Raw genomic sequence first — 19,338 nt, 5'->3', positions numbered from 1 at the left:
TCCCATTTTGTGAAATCTTGGTTGGTGAGCGGACCCCAGACCTCACAACCATAAAGGGCAATGGGCTCTATGACTGATTCAAGTATTTTTAGCCAGATCCTAATTGGTATGTTGAAATTTATGTTCCTTTTGATGGCATAGAAGGCCCTTCTTGCCTTGTCTCTCAGATCGTTCACAGCTTTGTGGAAGTTACCTGTGGTGCTGATGTTTAGGCCGAGGTATGTATAGTTTTTTGTGTGCTCTAGGGCAACGGTGTCTAGATGGAATTTGTGGTCCTGGTGACTGGACCTTTTTTGGAACACCATTATTTTGGTCTTACTGAGATTTACTGTCAGGGCCCAGGTCTGACAGAATCTGTGCAGAAGATCTAGGTGCTGCTGTAGGCCCTCCTTGGTTGGTGACAGAAGCACCAGATCATCAGCAAACAATAGACATTTGACTTCGGATTCTAGTAGGGTGAGACCGGGTGCTGCAGACTGTTCTAGTGCCCGCGCCAATTCGTTGATATATATGTTGAAGAGGGTGGGGCTTAAGCTGCATCCCTGTCTCACCCCACGACCCTGTGTGAAGAAATCTCTCTCTCTTTCTCTCTCCTTCAGTCTCTCTCTCTCTCTCTTTCAGTCTCTCTCTCTCTCCTTCAGTCTCTCTCTCTCTCCTTCAGTCTCTCTCTCTCTCCTTCAGTCTCTCTCTCTCTCCTTCAGTCTCTCTCTCTCTCCTTCAGTCTCTCTCTCTCTCCTTCAGTCTCTCTCTCTCTCCTTCAGTCTCTCTCTCTCTCCTTCAGTCTCTCTCTCTCTCCTTCAGTCTCTCTCTCTCTCCTTCAGTCTCTCTCTCTCTCCTTCAGTCTCTCTCTCTCTCCTTCAGTCTCTCTCTCTCTCCATCTCTCCCCCAGAGCTGACCGGACGGGTCCAAAAGTTAATTACCTCTCACAGCATCAGCCAGTCAGAAACACAAACACACACACACACATACTCTGCCTGCGATGTCATTAGCTCAGCAGGGCTTTAATAACTCCATCCTGGGAGAGAAAGAGAGAGGGGGGAGGGGAGAGGGAGCGAGCCAGAGAGAGAAAGATTGGTAGAGCAGAGAACCAAGACTGAGGTGAAGATGCTCAGAAAGAGAAGCTGACTGGTATTGAGGGTATACACTGATTGTACACAATTGACCCTGATATGTGGTCTGGTTTGTGGGCTCTACACTCCCCAGGTCTGTGTTCTGCATCAGCACAGTCGGCAACGCTCTCCCTGCCCACATCGTTTCCATGACTCCTACTCCCGTCTCCTGGTTACCAGCGGGTGTCCAGTTCTCCCTCCCTCCCATCACAGCAACGCTAGACGCTCCTCTTCTCATGTATCAACAGGCTTCACTACCGGTCAGAGATAAAACAAGAGTGCATTCTGTCTGTAGCCCGGACTGTCTGCAAAGCGCAACTCATATCTGCTGTCTGTGAGTCTGTCACTCTAGCACCCATTGGCTGTATGGCTGTTAGTAGATCTAATTTCCAGGTACAAGTGGCATCAAGCATGTTGTTTGCTGGTTTTTGGTTCTCTGAGGGTTCTCTGAAGAGTATGGCACTGAAGACTACAGGCCAGAAGGAGGCTAATTGCAACTGTTTTACTCCTGGAGTGAGTACAGGAACTAAAAGGTTTTGTTCTCTACTCACCACACTGAAGTCCAGGTTCTGCTCGATCCACTCCTGTCCATCCTTGAACTCATCGTGGAGGCCCATCATGTACAGGCTGTCTAAGGCGTCCACTATGGTCGCCCCCATCTGGGAATTACCTGGACAGAGGACAAACACACACAGGGATTGGGTCTTAAAGTGACTTATTACCATATGCACAGCATATGTGGCCCATGTCAAATGAATGAAACCCACAACTCCTGGGCCAAGAGTTTTTCCTAGTCAGGTCACAGTCCTGGCTCTGTGTTTTATCATTGATAAATGCTGTCCCCCTATCAGTACGAGGTGCTGTCCCCCTAACAGTAGGAGGTGCTGTCCCCCTAACAGTACGAGGTGCTGTCCCCCTAACAGTACGAGGTGCTGTCCCCCTAACAGTAGGAGGTGCTGTCCCCCTAACAGTACGAGGTGCTGTCCCCCTAACAGTACGAGGTGCTGTCCCCCTAACAGTAGGAGGTGCTGTCCCCCTAACAGTAGGAGGTGCTGTCCCCCTAACAGTAGGAGGTGCTGTCCCCCTAACAGTAGGAGGTGCTGTCCCCATAACAGTAGGAGGTGCTGTCCCCATAACAGTAGGAGGTGCTGTCCCCATAACAGTAGGAGGTGCTGTCCCCATAACAGTAGGAGGTGCTGTCCCCATAACAGTAGGAGGTGCTGTCCCCATAACAGTAGGAGGTGCTGTCCCCATAACAGTAGGAGGTGCTGTCCCCATAACAGTAGGAGGTGCTGTCCCCATAACAGTAGGAGGTGCTGTCCCCATAACAGTAGGAGGTGCTGTCCCCATAACAGTAGGAGGTGCTGTCCCCATAACAGTAGGAGGTGCTGTCCCCATAACAGTAGGAGGTGCTGTCCCCATAACAGTAGGAGGTGCTGTCCCCATAACAGTAGGAGGTGCTGTCCCCATAACAGTAGGAGGTGCTGTCCCCATAACAGTAGGAGGTGCTGTCCCCATAACAGTAGGAGGTGCTGTCCCCATAACAGTAGGAGGTGCTGTCCCCATAACAGTAGGAGGTGCTGTCCCCATAACAGTAGGAGGTGCTGTCCCCATAACAGTAGGAGGTGCTGTCCCCATAACAGTAGGAGGTGCTGTCCCCATAACAGTAGGAGGTGCTGTCCCCATAACAGTAGGAGGTGCTGTCCCCATAACAGTAGGAGGTGCTGTCCCCATAACAGTAGGAGGTGCTGTCCCCATAACAGTAGGAGGTGCTGTCCCCATAACAGTAGGAGGTGCTGTCCCCATAACAGTAGGAGGTGCTGTCCCCATAACAGTAGGAGGTGCTGTCCCCATAACAGTAGGAGGTGCTGTCCCCATAACAGTAGGAGGTGCTGTCCCCATAACAGTAGGAGGTGCTGTCCCCATAACAGTAGGAGGTGCTGTCCCCATAACAGTAGGAGGTGCTGTCCCCATAACAGTAGGAGGTGCTGTCCCCATAACAGTAGGAGGTGCCTCTGCACCACATAGATAGATGGAGATCTCTAGATGGATATAACCCGTTTTAGCTTGGTCATTGCCATTGTATTGCCATTCCGGGCTTTCACCATTTTAAAGTCAGAGGGATGGGAAGACCGGTCCTCCCCTCTCCAGAGTCTAACGCAATTACTAGCTCACCTTCAATGGAGACACCACTACGGCTAGCAGTGATCTTCATTAAAACATGACTGACAGCCAAATCACTCACACTCCTCTTTCTCTCCAATCCCTCCCTCAATGTCACCACAGGCCAAGGGAGTGATGCAGTCTGCCCAGGGTGGTGAGCGTAGGTCATTATAATTCACTTTAATTAAGACCAAAGCTTGATCACTAGCTCTACCATGCTCTCTAATACGGCCCTCTTTTTAAGACTTCTGCTCTAATAACGCAGCTCAGATTAATACTAGTTATACTACTGCAGCTCAGATTAATACTAGAGTTATACTACTGCAGCTCAGATTAATACTAGAGTTATACTACTGCAGCTCAGATTAATACTAGAGTTATACTACTGCAGCTCAGATTAATACTAGAGTTATACTACTGCAGCTCAGATTAATACTAGAGTTATACTACTGCAGCTCAGATTAATACTAGAGTTATACTACTGCAGCTCAGATTAATACTAGAGTTACACTACTGCAGCTCAGATTAATACTAGAGTTATACTACTGCAGCTCAGATTAATACTAGAGTTATACTACTGCAGCTCAGATTAATACTAGAGTTACACTACTGCAGCTCAGATTAATACTATAGTTATACTACTGCAGCTCAGATTAATACTAGAGTTATACGACTGCAGCTCAGATTAATACTAGAGTTATACGACTGCAGCTCAGATTAATACTAGTTACACGACTGCAGCTCAGATTAATACTAGAGTTACACTACTGCAGCTCAGATTAATACTAGAGTTATACTACTGCAGCTCAGATTAATACTAGAGTTATACTACTGCAGCTCAGATTAATACTAGAGTTATACTACTGCAGCTCAGATTAATACTAGAACTCTAATACTGAAGTTCAGTGTAATAGTCTTAATAGTGTTGCTCTTTTTGATAGTTCTTACAAGGCCTACATCTCTTGTTAATACCACAGCCTGACTAGGCTTATATCTGATCATATTAGAGTACTGGTGCTCTAATTCTGTGGCTGGTTGGACTACTGGTGGGTGCTGCTGTGGCTGGGTTGAACCCTGCAGCCCGGGTCTTATCAGTAACTCTATTATAAGGACAAGCCAGGCTGTAGTTCTGCAGGAGTTGCAGTGTTATTATCATTATTGACAGCAGCCTTAAATCAGACTCTGGGCTGCCTGAGATCTGGACAGATTGGCACTCCTGGTAGTAGAAGAGTCAGGACCGCCACGTGTCACGCCCACTGCCAGCAGGGAACCATGTCTGTCACTATACCCTCCTCTACCTCCATTTAATCTATGCCCGCTCACTCCATCTGTCCTTCATTGAGCTACACACTGGAATCCAACCCTCCACCCATCAGAATTCATTTCAATTAAATGAAGGAAGTGAATTGAATTGAAATGTAATTAATGAATTAAATGATGTCCTTCCTCTCCCTCTCTCCCTAGTCCCTGTCAGTACATCATTTTCATCTCAACATCTTTATCTAATCCCTCCCTCCATCTGTCTGTCCTCCAGTTTTCTGTACTTGTCACTTCATCAGTCATAACATTGTTTTCCCTCGGTCCCTCCCTCCCTTACAACCTTTCAAATTGGGCCAATCATATCACATTAACCTGGATTGGCATTTTCACTTGGTAGTTTTTAAAGATGCCAGACATTATTTATCTGAAACAAATTGCCCAGGATGAGGTTTATTTGGGGAACAATCATCACAGCTACACATTCCCTCCCTCTGACCCTCTGCCAGTTTCATTAGGTGACAGATTTCCTAGAACTACAGTATGACTCCACACATGGCACGAACTGTGATGGTTTCATTATTCAGACTTCATTTTCTCTGTCTTGTAAACTGGCGGGTGTGTGAATGAGGGGGGAAATGCAGGGGAGGGATAGCTCAACCCTGGGCCCAGTGGAGTTATGGGAGAAAACCAGACAGACAGCCGCTGAGTCTATGCTAAAGCCTCCTCTCAGCCCCCCTCTCTCTTCTCTGTCTATGTAGCAATCTTTCTCCAGCTCCTCTCTTCGCCTCTCTGTCTCTCCCCTCCTTCCCTCTGCGCATTCTCCCTCACCCATCCTCTCACCTCTCCCTCACTCTCACCCTGTTCTCTCATCCCTCTCACTCTCTCTGTTTCTTCTGGGTAAACAGCAAGTGGGTCTGGCTTAATGAGCAGTGTGTAGTCGGAGCAGCCAACCCTCTCCATGGCTAACTCAGACCACGCTCCGCTCCTCCTATGCCCACCACCAAGTTACTCAAATTATATGGCTCTGCATTGAAATATCTGCTGCTGCATCTGTCCACTGGCCGGCTCCTTTGAGCATCTCTGACTGGGCTTTCACTGAGGACCTGACCCTACAATCATAGATTGACTGTGGATTTACTGCAGGCCCCACACCATCAAGACGCTGGCAAAGCCAGACACACTTGAGGCTCCCTCCCACTAAGAACAGAGTGAAACTGGTAATGCTAATGACTAGATTAAAGCCATATGTCATAGATCTCTCTTACCAAAGGGTTTGCTGTTAGCTCCACAGGGCTATAACACCAGAGCCTGTAACCAGAACACAGTGGGACTCGTAACAACAAGGTAGGCCTGATCAAAGTTTTTCTGCTACTGGGTTCAAGATTACACCACGTGCTAGTGATGGGGTAAAAAAAAAAATTAGAGTTGCATATTTCTTCATTTTTTATTTCACCTTTATTTAACTAGGTAGGCCAGTTGAAAACAAGTTCTCAGTTACAACTGCGACCTGGCCAAGATAAAGCAAAGCAGTGCGACACAAACAACAACAGAGTTACACATGGGATAAACAAACGTACAGTCAATAACACAATAGAAAAGTCTATATACAGTGTGTGCAAATGAGGTAAGATTAGGGAGGTAAGGCAATAAATAGGCCGTAGTGGCGAAGTAATTACAATTTAGCAATTAAACACTGGAGTGATAGATGTATAGAAGATGAATGTGCAAGTAGAGATACTGGGTTGCAAAGGAGCAAAATAAATAAATAACAGTATGGTGATGAGGTAGTTGGATGGGCTATTTACAGATGGGCAATGTACAGGTGCAATGATCTGTAAGATGCTCTGACAGCTGATGCTTAAAGTTAGAGAGAGAGATATGAGTCTAAAGCTTTAGTGATTTTTGCAATTCGTTCCAGTCATTGGCAGCAGAGAACTGGAAGGAAAGGCGGCTAAATGAGGAATTGGCTTTGGGGATGACCAATGAAATATACAGTGGGGAGAACAAGTATTTGATACACTGCCAATTTTGCAGGTTTTCCTACTTACAAAGCATGTAGAGGTCTGTAATTTTTATCATAGGTACACTTCAATTGTGAGAGACGGAATCTAAAACAAAAATCCAGAAAATCACATTGTATGATTTTTAAGTAATTCATTTGCATTTTATTGAATGACATAAGTATTTGATACATCAGAAAAGCAGAACTTAATATTTGGTACAGAAACCTCTGTTTGCAATTACAGAGATCATACGTTTCCTGTAGTTCTTGACCAGGTTTGCACACACTGCAGCAGGGATTTTGGCCCACTCCTCCATACAGACCTCCTCCAGATCCTTCAGGTTTCGGGGCTGTCGCTGGCCAATACGGACTTTCAGCTCCCTCCAAAGATTTTCTATTGGGTTCAGGTCTGGAGACTGGCTAGGCCACTTCAGGACCTTGAGATGCTTCTTACGGAGCCACTCCTTAGTTGCCCTGGCTGTGTGTTTCGGATCGTTGTCATGCTGGAAGACCCAGCCACGACCCATCTTCAATGCTCTTACTGAGGGAAGGAGGTTGTTGGCCAAGATCTCGCGATACATGGCCCCATCCATCCTCCCCTCACTACGGTGCAGTTGTCCTGTCCCCTTTGCAGAAAAGCATCCCCAAAGAATGATGTTTCCACCTCCATGCTTCACGGTTGGGATGGTGTTCTTGGGGTTGTATTCATCCTTCTTCTTCCTCCAAACACGGTGAGTGGAGTTTAGACCAAAAAGCTCTATTTTTGTGTCATCAGACCAAAATGACCTTCTCCCATTCCTCCTCTGGATCATCCAGATGGTCATTGGCAAACTTCAGACGGGCCTGGACATGCGCTGGCTTGAGCAGGGGGACCTTGCGTGCGTTGCAGGATTTTAATCCATGACGGCGTAGTGTGTTACTAATGGTTTTCTTTGAGACTGTGGTCCCAGCTCTCTTCAGGTCATTGACCAGGTCCTGCCGTGTAGTTCTGGGCTGATCCCTCACCTTCCTCATGATCATTGATGCCCCACGAGGTGAGATCTTGCATGGAGCCCCAGACCGAGGGTGATTGACCGTCATCTTGAACTTCTTCCATTTTCTAATAATTGCGCCAATAGTTGTTGCCTTCTCACCAAGCTGCTTGCCTATTGTCCTGTAGCCCATCCCAGCCTTGTGCAGGTCTACAATTTTATCCCTGATGTCCTTACACAGCTCTCTGGTCTTGGCCATTGTGGAGAGGTTGGAGTCTGTTTGATTGAGTGTGTGGACAAGTGTCTTTTATACAGGTAACAAGTTCAAACAGGTGCAGTTAATACAGGTAATGAGCGGAGAACAGGAGGGCTTCTTAAAGAAAAACTAACAGGTCTGTGAGAGCCGGAATTCTTACTGGTTGGTAGGTGATCAAATACTTATGTCATTCAATAAAATGCAAATGAATTACTTAAAAATCATACAATGTGATTTTCTGGATTTTTGTTTTAGATTCCGTCTCTCACAGTTGAAGTGTACCTATGATAAAAATTACAGACCTCTACATGCTTTGTAAGTAGGAAAACCTGCAAAATCGGCAGTGTATCAAATACTTGTTCTCCCCACTGTACCTGTTGGAGCACGTGCTACGGGTGGGTGCTGCTATGGTGACCAGTGAGCTGAGATAAAGCGGGGTTTTACCTAGCAAAGACTCATAGATGACCTGGAGCCAGTGGGTTTGGCGACGAATATGTAGTGAGGGCCAGCCAACGAGAGCGTACAGGTCGCAGTGGTGGGTAGTATATGGGGCTTTGGTGACAAAACGGATGGCACTGTGATAGACTGCATCCAATTTGCTGAGTAGAGTGTTGGAGGCTATATTGTAAATGACATAGCCAAAGTCAAGGATCGGTAGGATAGTCAGTTTTACGAGGGCATGTTTGGCAGCATGAGTGAAGGAGGCTTTGTTGCGAAATAGGAAGCCGATAATAGATTTAATTTTGGATTGGAGATGCTTAATGTGAGTCTGGAAGGAGAGTTTACAGTCTAACCAGACACCTAGGTATTTGTAGTTGTCCACATATTCTAAGTCAGAATAGTCCAGAGTAGTGATGCTGTACGGGCAGGCAGGTGCGGGCAGCGATCGGTTGAAGAGCATGCACTTGGTTTTACTTGCATTTAAGAGCAGTTGGAGGACACGGAAGGAGAGTTGTATGGCATTGAAGCTCGTCTGGAGGGTTGTAAACACAGTGTCCAAAGAAGGGCCAGAAGTATACAGAATGGTGTCATCTGTGTAGAGGTGAATCAGAGACTCACCAGCAGGAAGAGCGACATCATTGATATATACAGAGAAAAGAGTCGGCCCGAGAATTTAACTCTGTGGCACCCCCATAGAGACTGCCAGAGGTCCGGACAACAGGCCCTCCGTTATGACACACTGAACTCTGAGAAGTAGTTGGTGAACCAGGCGAGGCAGTCATTTTTTCTTTTTAAATTTTTCTTGGGTCACTATAACTATATCTATTTTGCCAATTGGATTGATCCCCTCTACCACACGGAACCCCACTAATCTACCGTCGGAAACGCACGAGTTGGCTAAAAACAGACCTCCATCCTATGCTAGCTTGCTACCGATGGCTCAGCTAGCTGTCTGAATCGCCGTTACCCCAACCAACCTCACTACTTACTGGACCCTTATGATCACTCGGCTAAGCATGCCTCTCCTTAATGTCAATATGCCTTGTCCATTGCTGTTCTGGTTAGTGTTTATTGGCTTATTTCACTGTAGAGCCTCTAGCCCTGCTCATTATACCTTATCCAACCTTTCAGTTCCACCACCCACACATGCGATGACATCACCTGGTTTCAATGATGTTTCTAGAGACAATATCTCTCTCATCATCACTCAATACCTAGGTTTACCTCCACTGTATTCACATCCTACCATACCTTTGTCTGTACATTATACCTTGAAGCTATTTTATCGCCCCCAGAAACCTCCTTTTACTCTCTGTTCCGGACGTTCTAGACGACCAATTCTCATAGCTTTTAGCCGTACCCTTATCCTACTCTGTTCCTCTGGTGATGTAGAGGTGAATCCAGGCCCTGCAGTGCCTAGCTCCACTCCTATTCCACAGGCGCTCTCTTTTGATGACTTCTGTAATTGTAATAGCCTTGGTTTCATGCATGTTAATATTAGAAGCCTCCTCCCTAAGTTTGTTTTATTCACTGCTTTAGCACACTCTGCCAACCCGGATGTTCTAGCCGTGTCTGAATCCTGGCTTAGGAAGACCACCAAAAATTCTGAAATCTCCATTCCTAACTACAACATTTTCAGACAAGATAGAACGGCCAAAGGGGGCGGTGTTGCAATCTACTGCAAAGATAGCCTGCAGAGTTCTATCCTACTATCCAGGTCTGTACCCAAGCAATTTGAACTTCTACTTTTAAAAATCCACCTTTCCAGAAACAAGTCTCTCACCGTTGCCGCTTGCTATAGAACACCCTCTGCCCCCAGCTGTGCTCTGGACACCATATGTGAACTGATTGCCCCCCATCTATCTTCAGAGCTTGTGCTGCTAGGCGACCTAAACTGGAACATGCTTAACACCCCAGCCATCCTACAATCTAAGCTTGATGCCCTCAATCTCACACAAATTATCAATGAACCTACCAGGTACCACCCCAAAGCCGTAAACACAGGCACCCTCATAGATATCATCATAACCAACTTGCCCTCTAAATACACCTCTACTGTTGTCAACCAAGATCTCAGCGATCACTGCCTCATTGCCTGCATCCGTACTGGGTCAGCGGTCAAACGACATCCACTCATCACTGTCAAACGCTCCCTAAAACACTTCAGCGAGCAGGCCTTTCTAATCGACCTGGCCCGGGGTATCCTGGAAGGATATTGATCTTATCCCGTCAGTACAGGATGCTTGGTTATTTTTTTAAATGCCTTCCTCACCATCTTAAATAAGTATGCTCCATTCAAGAAAGTTAGAACCAGGAACAGATATAGCCCTTTGTTCTCCCCAGACCTGACTGCCCTTAACCAACACAAAAACATCCTTTGGCGTACTGCATTAGCATCGAACAGCCCCTGTGATATGCAACTTTTCAGGGAAGCTAGAAACCAATATACACAGGCAGTTAGAAAAGCCAAGGCTAGCTTTTTCAAGCAGAAATTTGCAGAAATTTGCTTCCTGCAACACAAATTCAAAAAAGTTCTGGGACACTGTAAAGTCCATGGAGAATAAGAACACCTCCTCCCAGCTGCCCACTGCACTGAGGACAGGAAACACTGTCACCACCGATAAATCCACTATAATTGAGAATTTCAATAAGCATTTTCTACAGCTGGCCATGCTTTCCACCTGGCACCCCCCACAGCAACTCGCCCAAGCCTTCCCCATTTCTCCTTCTCCCAAATGCAGTCAGCTGATGTTTTGAAAGAGCTGCATAATCTGGACCCCTACAAATCAGCCGGGCTAGACAATCTGGACCCTTTCTTTCTAAAATGATATGCCGAAATTGTTGCAACCCCTATTACTAGCCTGTTCAACCTCTCTTTCGTGTCGTCTGAGATTCCCAAAGATTGGAAAGCAGCTGCAGTCATCCCCCTCTTCAAAAGGGGGGACACTCTTGACCCAAACTGCTACAGACCTATATAAATCCTACCCTGCCTTTCTAAGGTCTTCGAAAGCCAAATCAACAAACAGATTACCGACCATTTCGAATCCCACCATACCTTCTCCGCTATGCAATCTGGTTTCAGAGCTGGTCATGGGTGCACCTCAGCCACGCTCAAGGTCCTAAACGATATCCTAACCGCCATCGATAAGAAACAATACTGTGCAGCCGTATTCATTGACCTGGCCAAGGCTTTCGACTCTGTCAATCACCACATCCTCATCAGCAGACTCGATAGCCTTGGTTTCTCAAATGATCGCCTCGCCTGGTTCACCAACTACTTCTCTGACAGAGTTCAGTGTGTCAAATCGGAGGGCCTGTTGTCCGGGCCTCTGGCAGTCTCTATGGGGGTGCCACAGGGTTCAATTCTTGGACCGACTCTCTTCTCTGTATACATCAATGATGTCGCTCTTGCTGCTGGTGAGTCTCTGATCCACCTCTACGCAGACGACACCATTCTGTATACTTCTGGCCCTTCTTTGGACACTGTGTTTACAACCCTCCAGACGAGCTTCAATGCCATACAACTCTCCTTCCGTGGCCTCCAATTGCTCTTAAATACAAGTAAAACTAAATGCATGCTCTTCAACCGATCGCTGCCTGCACCTGCGCGCCCGTCCAACATCACTACTCTGGACGGTTCTGACTTAGAATATGTGGACAACTACAAATACCTAGGTGTCTGGTTAGACTGTAAACTCTCCTTCCAGACTCACATCAAACATCTCCAATCCAAAATTAAATCTAGAATTGGTCTTCCGAATTTTGCAACAAAGCATCCTTCACTCATGCTGCCAAACATACCCTTGTAAAACAGACTATCCTACCGATCCTCGACTTCGGCAATGTCATTTACAAAATAGCCTCCAATACCCTTCTCAATAAATTGGATGCAGTCTATCACAGTGCCGTCCGTTTTGTCACCAAAGCCCCATATACTACCCACCACTGCGACCTGTACGCTCTCGTTGGCTGGCCCTCGCTTCATACTCGTCGCCAAACCCACTGGCTCCAGGTCATCTACAAGACCCTGCTAGGTAAAGTCCCCCCTTAGCTCGCTGGTCACCATAGCAGCACCCACCTGTAGCACGTGCTCCAGCAGGTATATCTCTCTGGTCACCCCCAAAACCAATTCTTCCTTTGGCCGCCTCTCCTTCCAGTTCTCTGCTGCCAATGACTGGAATGAACTACAAAAATCTCTGAAACTGATAACCCTTATCTCCCTCACTAGCTTTAAGCACCAGCTGTCAGAGCAGCTCACAGATTACTGCACCTGTACATAGCCCATCTATAATTTAGCCCAAACAACTACCTCTTCCCCTACTGTATTTATTTATTTATTTTGCTCCCCATTATTTCTATCTTTACTTTGCACATTCTTCCACTGCAAATCCACCATTCCAGTGTTTTACTTGCTATATTGTATTTACTTCGCCACCATGGCCTTTTTTTTGCCTTTACCTCCCTTATCTCACCTCATTTTCTCACATTGTATATACTTATTTTTTTCTACTGTATTATTGACTGTATGTTTGTTTTACTCCATGTGTAACTCTGTGTTGTTGTATGTGTCAAACTGCTTTGCTTTATCTTGGCCAGGTCGCAATTGTAAATGAGAACTTGTTCTCTACTTGCCTACCTGGTTAAATAAAGGTGAAATAAAATTTTAAAATAAATAAATTTGAGAAACCAAGGCTGTTGAGTCTGCCGATAAGAATGTGGAAATTGACAGAGTCGAATGCCTTGGCCAGGTCGATGAATACAGCTGCACAGTATTGTCTTTTATCGATGGCGGTTATGATATCGTTTAGGACCTTGAGCGTGGCTGAGGTGCACACATAACCAGCTCGGAAACCAGAATGCATAGTGGAGAAGGTACAGTGGGATTCGAAATAATCTGTGATCTGTTTGTTATCTTGGCTTTCGAAGAGTTTAGAAAGACAGGGTAGGATAGATATAGGTCTATAACAGTTTGGGTCTAGAGCGTCTCCCCCTTCGAAGAGGGGGATGACCGCGGCAGCTTTCCAATCTTTGGGGAACAAAGACGATAGGAAAGAGGTTGAACAGGCTAGTGATAGGGGTTGCAACAATTGCGGCGGATAATTTTAGAAATAGAGGGTCCAGATTGTCTAGCCCAGCTGATTTGTAGGGGTCAAGATTTTGCAGCTCTTTCAGAACATCAGCTATCTGGTTTTGGGTGAAGGAGAAATGGGGAGGCTTGGGCAAGTTGATGTGGGGGGTGCAGAGCTGTTGACCGGGATAGGGGTAGCCAGGTGGAAAGCATGGCCAGCTGTAGAAAAATGCTTATTGAAATGATCGATTATCGTAGATTTATCAGGGGTGAAAGTGTTTCCTATCCTCAGTGCAGTGGGCAGCTGGGAGGAGGTGCTCTTATGGACTTTACAGTGTCTCAGAACTTTTTTGGACTTGGTGCTGTCACGGCTCCTCTGCATTGCAGGGGCGGTTCCTCCTGCAGGCAGAGGAGGGTCGTTAGTGATTGGAGCCACCTGTGCTCAGGGTATTTAAACTGCTTCACTAATCACATTTATCTCTCTCTCTGCTCCTCCAGGTATGATCCTGTTTTGTTTGTTCCTTTGTATTTGTACATAGTTTTCACTCAGTCATATTCACACACACAGATTCACGCATCCCTGCACTTTACATACACCCTACATTATGATACTTCCACACCTCATTCCTTTTTCTTTGTTTAAAGTTACTAGTTTTGGTTTAGAATAAAGAACCTTTTTAATTGGCCTATACCTGTTGTTCGTGTTCTCTCATTTTTGTCACAGGCTATGAGCCGACCTGTGACAGTGCTACAGGATGCAAATTTCTGTTTGAAAAAGCTAGCCTTTGCTTTCCTAACTGCCTGTGTAGATTGGTTTCTAACTTCCCTAAAAAGTTGCATATCGCGGGGGCTATTCGATGCTAATGCAGTACGCCACAGGATGTTTTTGTGCTGGTCATCTGTTCCTGGTTCTAAATGTTTTGAATTGGGAATGCTTATTTAAGATGGTGAGGAAAGCACTTTTAAAAGAATAACCAGGCATCCTCTACTGACGGAATGAGGTCAATATCCTTCCAGGATACCCGGGCCAGGTCGATTAGAAAGGCCTGCTCGCTGAAGTGTTTTAGGGAGCGTTTGACAGTGATGAGGGGTGGTCGTTTGACCGCAGACCCATTACGGACGCAGGCAATGAGGCAGTAATCGCTGAGATCCTGGTTGAAGACAGCAGAGGTGTATTTAGAGGGCAGATTGGTCAGGATGATATCTATGAGGGTGCCCGTGTTTACGGATTTGGGGTTGTACCTGGTAGGTTCATTGATCATTTGTGAGATTGAGGGCATCTAACTTTGATTGTAGGACGGCCGGGGTGTTAAGCATGTGCCAGTTTAGTTCACCTAACAGTACGAGCTCTGAAGATAGATGGGGGCAATAAATTCACATATGGTGTCCAGGGCACAGCTGGGGGCTGAAGGTGTTCTATAACAAGCGGCAACGGTGAGAGACTTGTTTCTGGAAAGGTGGATTCTTATAAGTAGAAGCTCGAATTGTTTGGGCACAAACCTGGATAGTATGACAGAACTCTGCAGGCTATCTCTGCAGTAGATTGCATCTCTGCCCCCTTTGGCAGTTCTATCTTGTCGGAAAATGTTTTTGGTGGCCTTCCTAAGCCAGGATTCATACACGGCTAGAACATCCGGGTTGGCAGAGTGTGCTAAAGCAGTGAATAAAACAAATTTAGAGAGGAGGCTTCTAATGTTAACATGCATGAAACCAAGGCTTTCACGGTTACAGAAGTAAAAAAATGAGAGCGCCTGGGGAATTGGAGTGGAGCTATGCGCTGCAGGGCCTGGATTAACCTCTACATCACCAGAGGAACAGAGGAGTATGATAAGGGTACGGCTAAAGGCTATAAGAACTGGTCGTCTAATGCGTTCGGAACAGAGAGTAAAAGGAGCAGGTTTCTGGGCCCGGAAGAATAGATTCAAGGTATAATGTACAGACAAGGGTATGGTAGGATGTGAATACAGTGGAGGTAAACCTAGCCATTGAGTGCCGATGAGATCGGTTGTCTCTAGAGACACCATTTAAACCAGGTGAAGTCACTGCATGTGTGGGAGGTGGAACAAAAGGGCTAGCTAAGGTATATTGAGCAGGGCTGGAGGCTCTACAGTGAAATAAGACAATAATCACTAACCAAAACAGCAATGGACAAGGCATATTGACATTAGGGAGAGGCATGCGTAGCCAAGTGATCATAGGGTCCAGTGAGTAACTAAACGAGCTGGAGACACGGCGATTCAGACAGCTAGCGGGCCGGGGCTAGCAGGCGGGCCTTAGGGGGACGTCGTGACGGGTCTGTTGAAGCCCCCTTGGACGGTTACGTCGGCAGACCAGTCGTGATGGATCGGCAGGGCTCCGTGTAGGCAGTAAAAGGGTCCAGGGCCAATTGGCAAAATAGGTATAGTAGCCCAAGAAATTGGCTGATGGACCTCTTCAGCTAGCCAGGAGATGGGCCTAGCACGAGGCTCACTCCAGGCTAACTGGTGCTTGCGTCGGGACAGAGATGTTAGCCAGGAGTAGCCACTCGAATAGCAGCTAGCTAGCTGCAATGATCCAGGTGAACAGGTTCAGAGCTTGCTGTAGGAATCCGGAGATGTGGTAGAGAAAAAGCAGTCCGATATGCTCTGGGTTGAATCGCGCTGTGCAGACTGGCAGGAGTTGACCGGGCTGAGGTTAGCTGATGACCACTAGCAGTGGCTAACTGACTACTAGCAAGTAGCTAGTTAGCTGGCTAGCTTCTGTTGGGGGTTCCGGTTCTAAAGTATAGAAAATAGCAGATCCATACCACATTGGGTGAGGCAGGTTGCAGGAGAGTATGTTGAAATTGAGGTAAAAAATATATACGAAATATATATAAAAAAAAAAAACTATATATAAAAAAAAATTGAGCAGTGTATATATACAGTGGGGAGAACAAGTATTTGATACACTGCCGATTTTGCCGATTTTCCTACTTACAAAGCATGTAGAGGTCTGTAATTTTTATCATAGGTACACTTCAACTGTGAGAGACGGAATCTAAAACAGAAATCCCAAAAATCACATTGTATGATTTTTAAGTAATTAATTAGCATTTTATTGCATGACATAAGTATTTGATACATCAGAAAAGCAGAACTTAATATTTGGTACAGAATCCTTTGTTTGCAATTACAGAGATCATACGTTTCCTGTAGTTCTTGACGAGGTTTGCACACACTGCAGCAGGGATTTTGGCCCACTCCTCCATACAGACCTTCTCCAGATCCTTCAGGTTTCGGGGCTGTCGCTGGGCAATACGGACTTTCAGCTCCCTCCAAAGATTTTCTATTGGGTTCAGGTCTGGAGACTGGCTAGGCCACTCCAGGACCTTGAGATACTTCTTACGGAGCCACTCCTTAGTTGCCCTGGCTGTGTGTTTCGGGTCGTTGTCATGCTGGAAGACCCAGCCACGACCCATCATCAATGCTCTTACTGAGGGAAGGAGGTTGTTGGCTAAGATCTCGCAATACATGGCCCCATCCATCCTCCCCTCAATACGGTGCAGTCGTCCTGTCCCCTTTGCCGAAAAGCATCCCCGAAGAATGATGTTTCCACCTCCATGCTTCACGGTTGGGATGGTGTTCTTGGGGTTGTACTCATCCTTCTTCTTCCTCCAAACACGGCGAGTGGAGTTTAGACCAAAAAGCTCTATTTTTGAATCATCAGACCACATGACCTTCTCCCATTCCTCCTCTGGATCATCCAGATGGTCATTGGCAAACTTCAGACGGGCCTGGACATGCGCCTGCTTGAGCAGGGGGACCTTGTGTGCGCTGCAGGATTTTAATCCATGACGGCGTAGTGTGTTACTAATGGTTTTCTTTGAGACTGTGGTCCCAGCTCTCTTCAGGTCATTGACCAGGTCCTGCCGTGTAGTTCTGGGCTGATCCCTCACCTTCCTCATGATCATTGATGCCCCACGAGGTGAGATCTTGCATGGAGCCCCAGACCGAGGGTGATTGACCATCATCTTGAACTTCTTCTATTTTCTTCTATTTTCTAATAATTGCGCCAACAGTTGTTGCCTTCTCACCAAGCTGCTTGCCTATTGTCCTGTAGCCCATCCCAGCCTTGTGCAGGTCTACAATTTTATCTCTGATGCCCTTACACAGCTCTCTGGTCTTGGCCATTGTGGAGAGGTTGGAGTCTGTTTGATTGAGTGTGTGGACAGGTGTCTTTTATACAGGTAACGAGTTCAAACAGGTGCAGTTAATACAGGTAATGAGTGGAGAACAGGAGGGCTTCTTAAAGAAAAACTAACAGGTCTGTGAGATCCGGAATTCTTACTGGTTGGTAGGTGATCAAATACTTATGTCATGCAATAAAATGCAAATGAATTACTTAAAAATCATACAATGTGATTTTTTGGATTTTTGTTTTAGATTCCGTCTCTCACAGTTGAAGTGTACCTATGATAAAAATTACAGACCTCTACATGCTTTGTAAGTAGGAAAACCTGCAAAATCGGCAGTGTATCAAATACTTGTTCTCCCCACTGTATATATATATACACTGCTCAAAAAAATAAAGGGAACACTTAAACAACACAATGTAACTCCAAGTCAATCACACTTCTGTGAAATCAAACTGTCCACTTAGGAAGCAACACTGATTGACAATCAATTTCACATGCTGTTGTGCAAATGGAATAGACAACAGGTGGAAATTATAGGCAATTAGCAAGACACCCCCCCCTGCTGGAGGCCTGCTGCAGGGCTCTGGCAGTGCTCCTCCTGCTCAAAGGCGGAGGTAGCGGTCCTGCTGCTGGGTTGTTGCCCTCCTACGGCCTCCTCCACGACTCCTGATGTACTGGCCTGTCTCCTGGTAGCGCCTCCATGCTCTGGACACTACGCTGACAGACACAGCAAACCTTCTTGCCACAGCTCGCATTGATGTGCCATCCTGGATGAGCTGCACTACCTGAGCCACTTGTGTGGGTTGTAGACTCCGTCTCATGCTACCACTAGAGTGAGAGCACCGCCAGCATTCAAAAGTGACCAAAACATCAGCCAGGAAGCATAGGAACTGAGAAGTGGTCTGTGGTCACCACCTGCAGAACCACTCCTTTATTGGGGGTGTCTTGCTAATTGCCTATAATTTCCACCTTTTGTCTATTCCATTTGCACAACAGCATGTGAAATTTATTGTCAATCAGTGTCGCTTCCTAAGTGGACAGTTTGATTTCACAGAAGTGTGATTGACTTGGAGTTACATTGTGTTGTTTAAGTGTTCCCTTTATTTTTTTGAGCAGTGTATTATTTTTGCTCTAGTCAGCTGTACCTGTGCCAAAACGCTGTTATTTTTCCTTCTATAGCTTGTTCTCCATCTTCTTTTTAAATGGTGAGCCAAAATGTTTTCAGCACTTTGACTTCCATGACTGAATTTCTCATGGCTCTCTTGTCCCTATGCAGCAGACATTCAGTGCCTTCAAAAATTATTCACACCCCTTCACTTTAAATTTTGATTTTTTTTGTCATTGGCCTACACACAATACCCCATAATGTCAAAGTGGAATGATGTTTTTCGCAATTTTTACAAATTCATAAAAATGAAAAGCTAAAATGTATTGAGTCAATAACTATTCAACCTGTTTGTTATAGAAAGCCTAAATGAGTTCAGAAGTAATAATTTGCTTAATGGCACACAAGTTGTGCAATAAGTGTTTAACATGATTTTTGAATGACTACCTCATCTCTGTACCCCACACATACAAATAATCTCTAAGGTCCCTCAGTTGAGCAGTGAATATCAAACACACATTCAACCACAAAGACCAGGGAGGTTTTCCAATGCCTCGAAAAGAAGGGCAGCTATTGGTAGATTGGTAAAAAAAGATTGAATATCCCTTTGAACATTGGGAAGTTATTAAATACACTTTAGATGGTATATCAATACAATCAGTCACTACAAAGATACAGGTGTCCTTCCTAACTCAGTTGCCAGAGAAGAAGGAAACTGCTAGGGGTTTCACCATGAGGCCAATGGTGACTTTAAAACAATTACAGTTCAATGGCTGTGACATATATGAGAAAACTGAGGATGGATCA

At 45.8% G+C, this 19,338-nt stretch overlaps 1 protein-coding gene across 2 annotated transcripts in view; it reads right to left on the bottom strand.

The window, feature by feature from the left end:
* LOC139538767 (mannosyl-oligosaccharide 1,2-alpha-mannosidase IB-like) overlaps positions 1-19,338 on the bottom strand; it is a 172,193-nt gene that overhangs the window by 63,319 nt on the left and 89,536 nt on the right. For both annotated transcript variants that reach the window (XM_071341178.1, XM_071341179.1), the window contains exon 6: positions 1,661-1,779. In XM_071341178.1, coding sequence (XP_071197279.1) covers positions 1,661-1,779 — 119 coding nt within the window. The remainder of the gene's footprint in view (positions 1-1,660; positions 1,780-19,338) is intronic.

Source organism: Salvelinus alpinus, chromosome 14, assembly GCF_045679555.1.
Source record: "Salvelinus alpinus chromosome 14, SLU_Salpinus.1, whole genome shotgun sequence".
NCBI lineage: Eukaryota > Metazoa > Chordata > Actinopteri > Salmoniformes > Salmonidae > Salvelinus > Salvelinus alpinus.
Note: the sequence above shows the minus strand (reverse complement) of the source record. Positions and strands in the feature narration are given on the sequence as shown.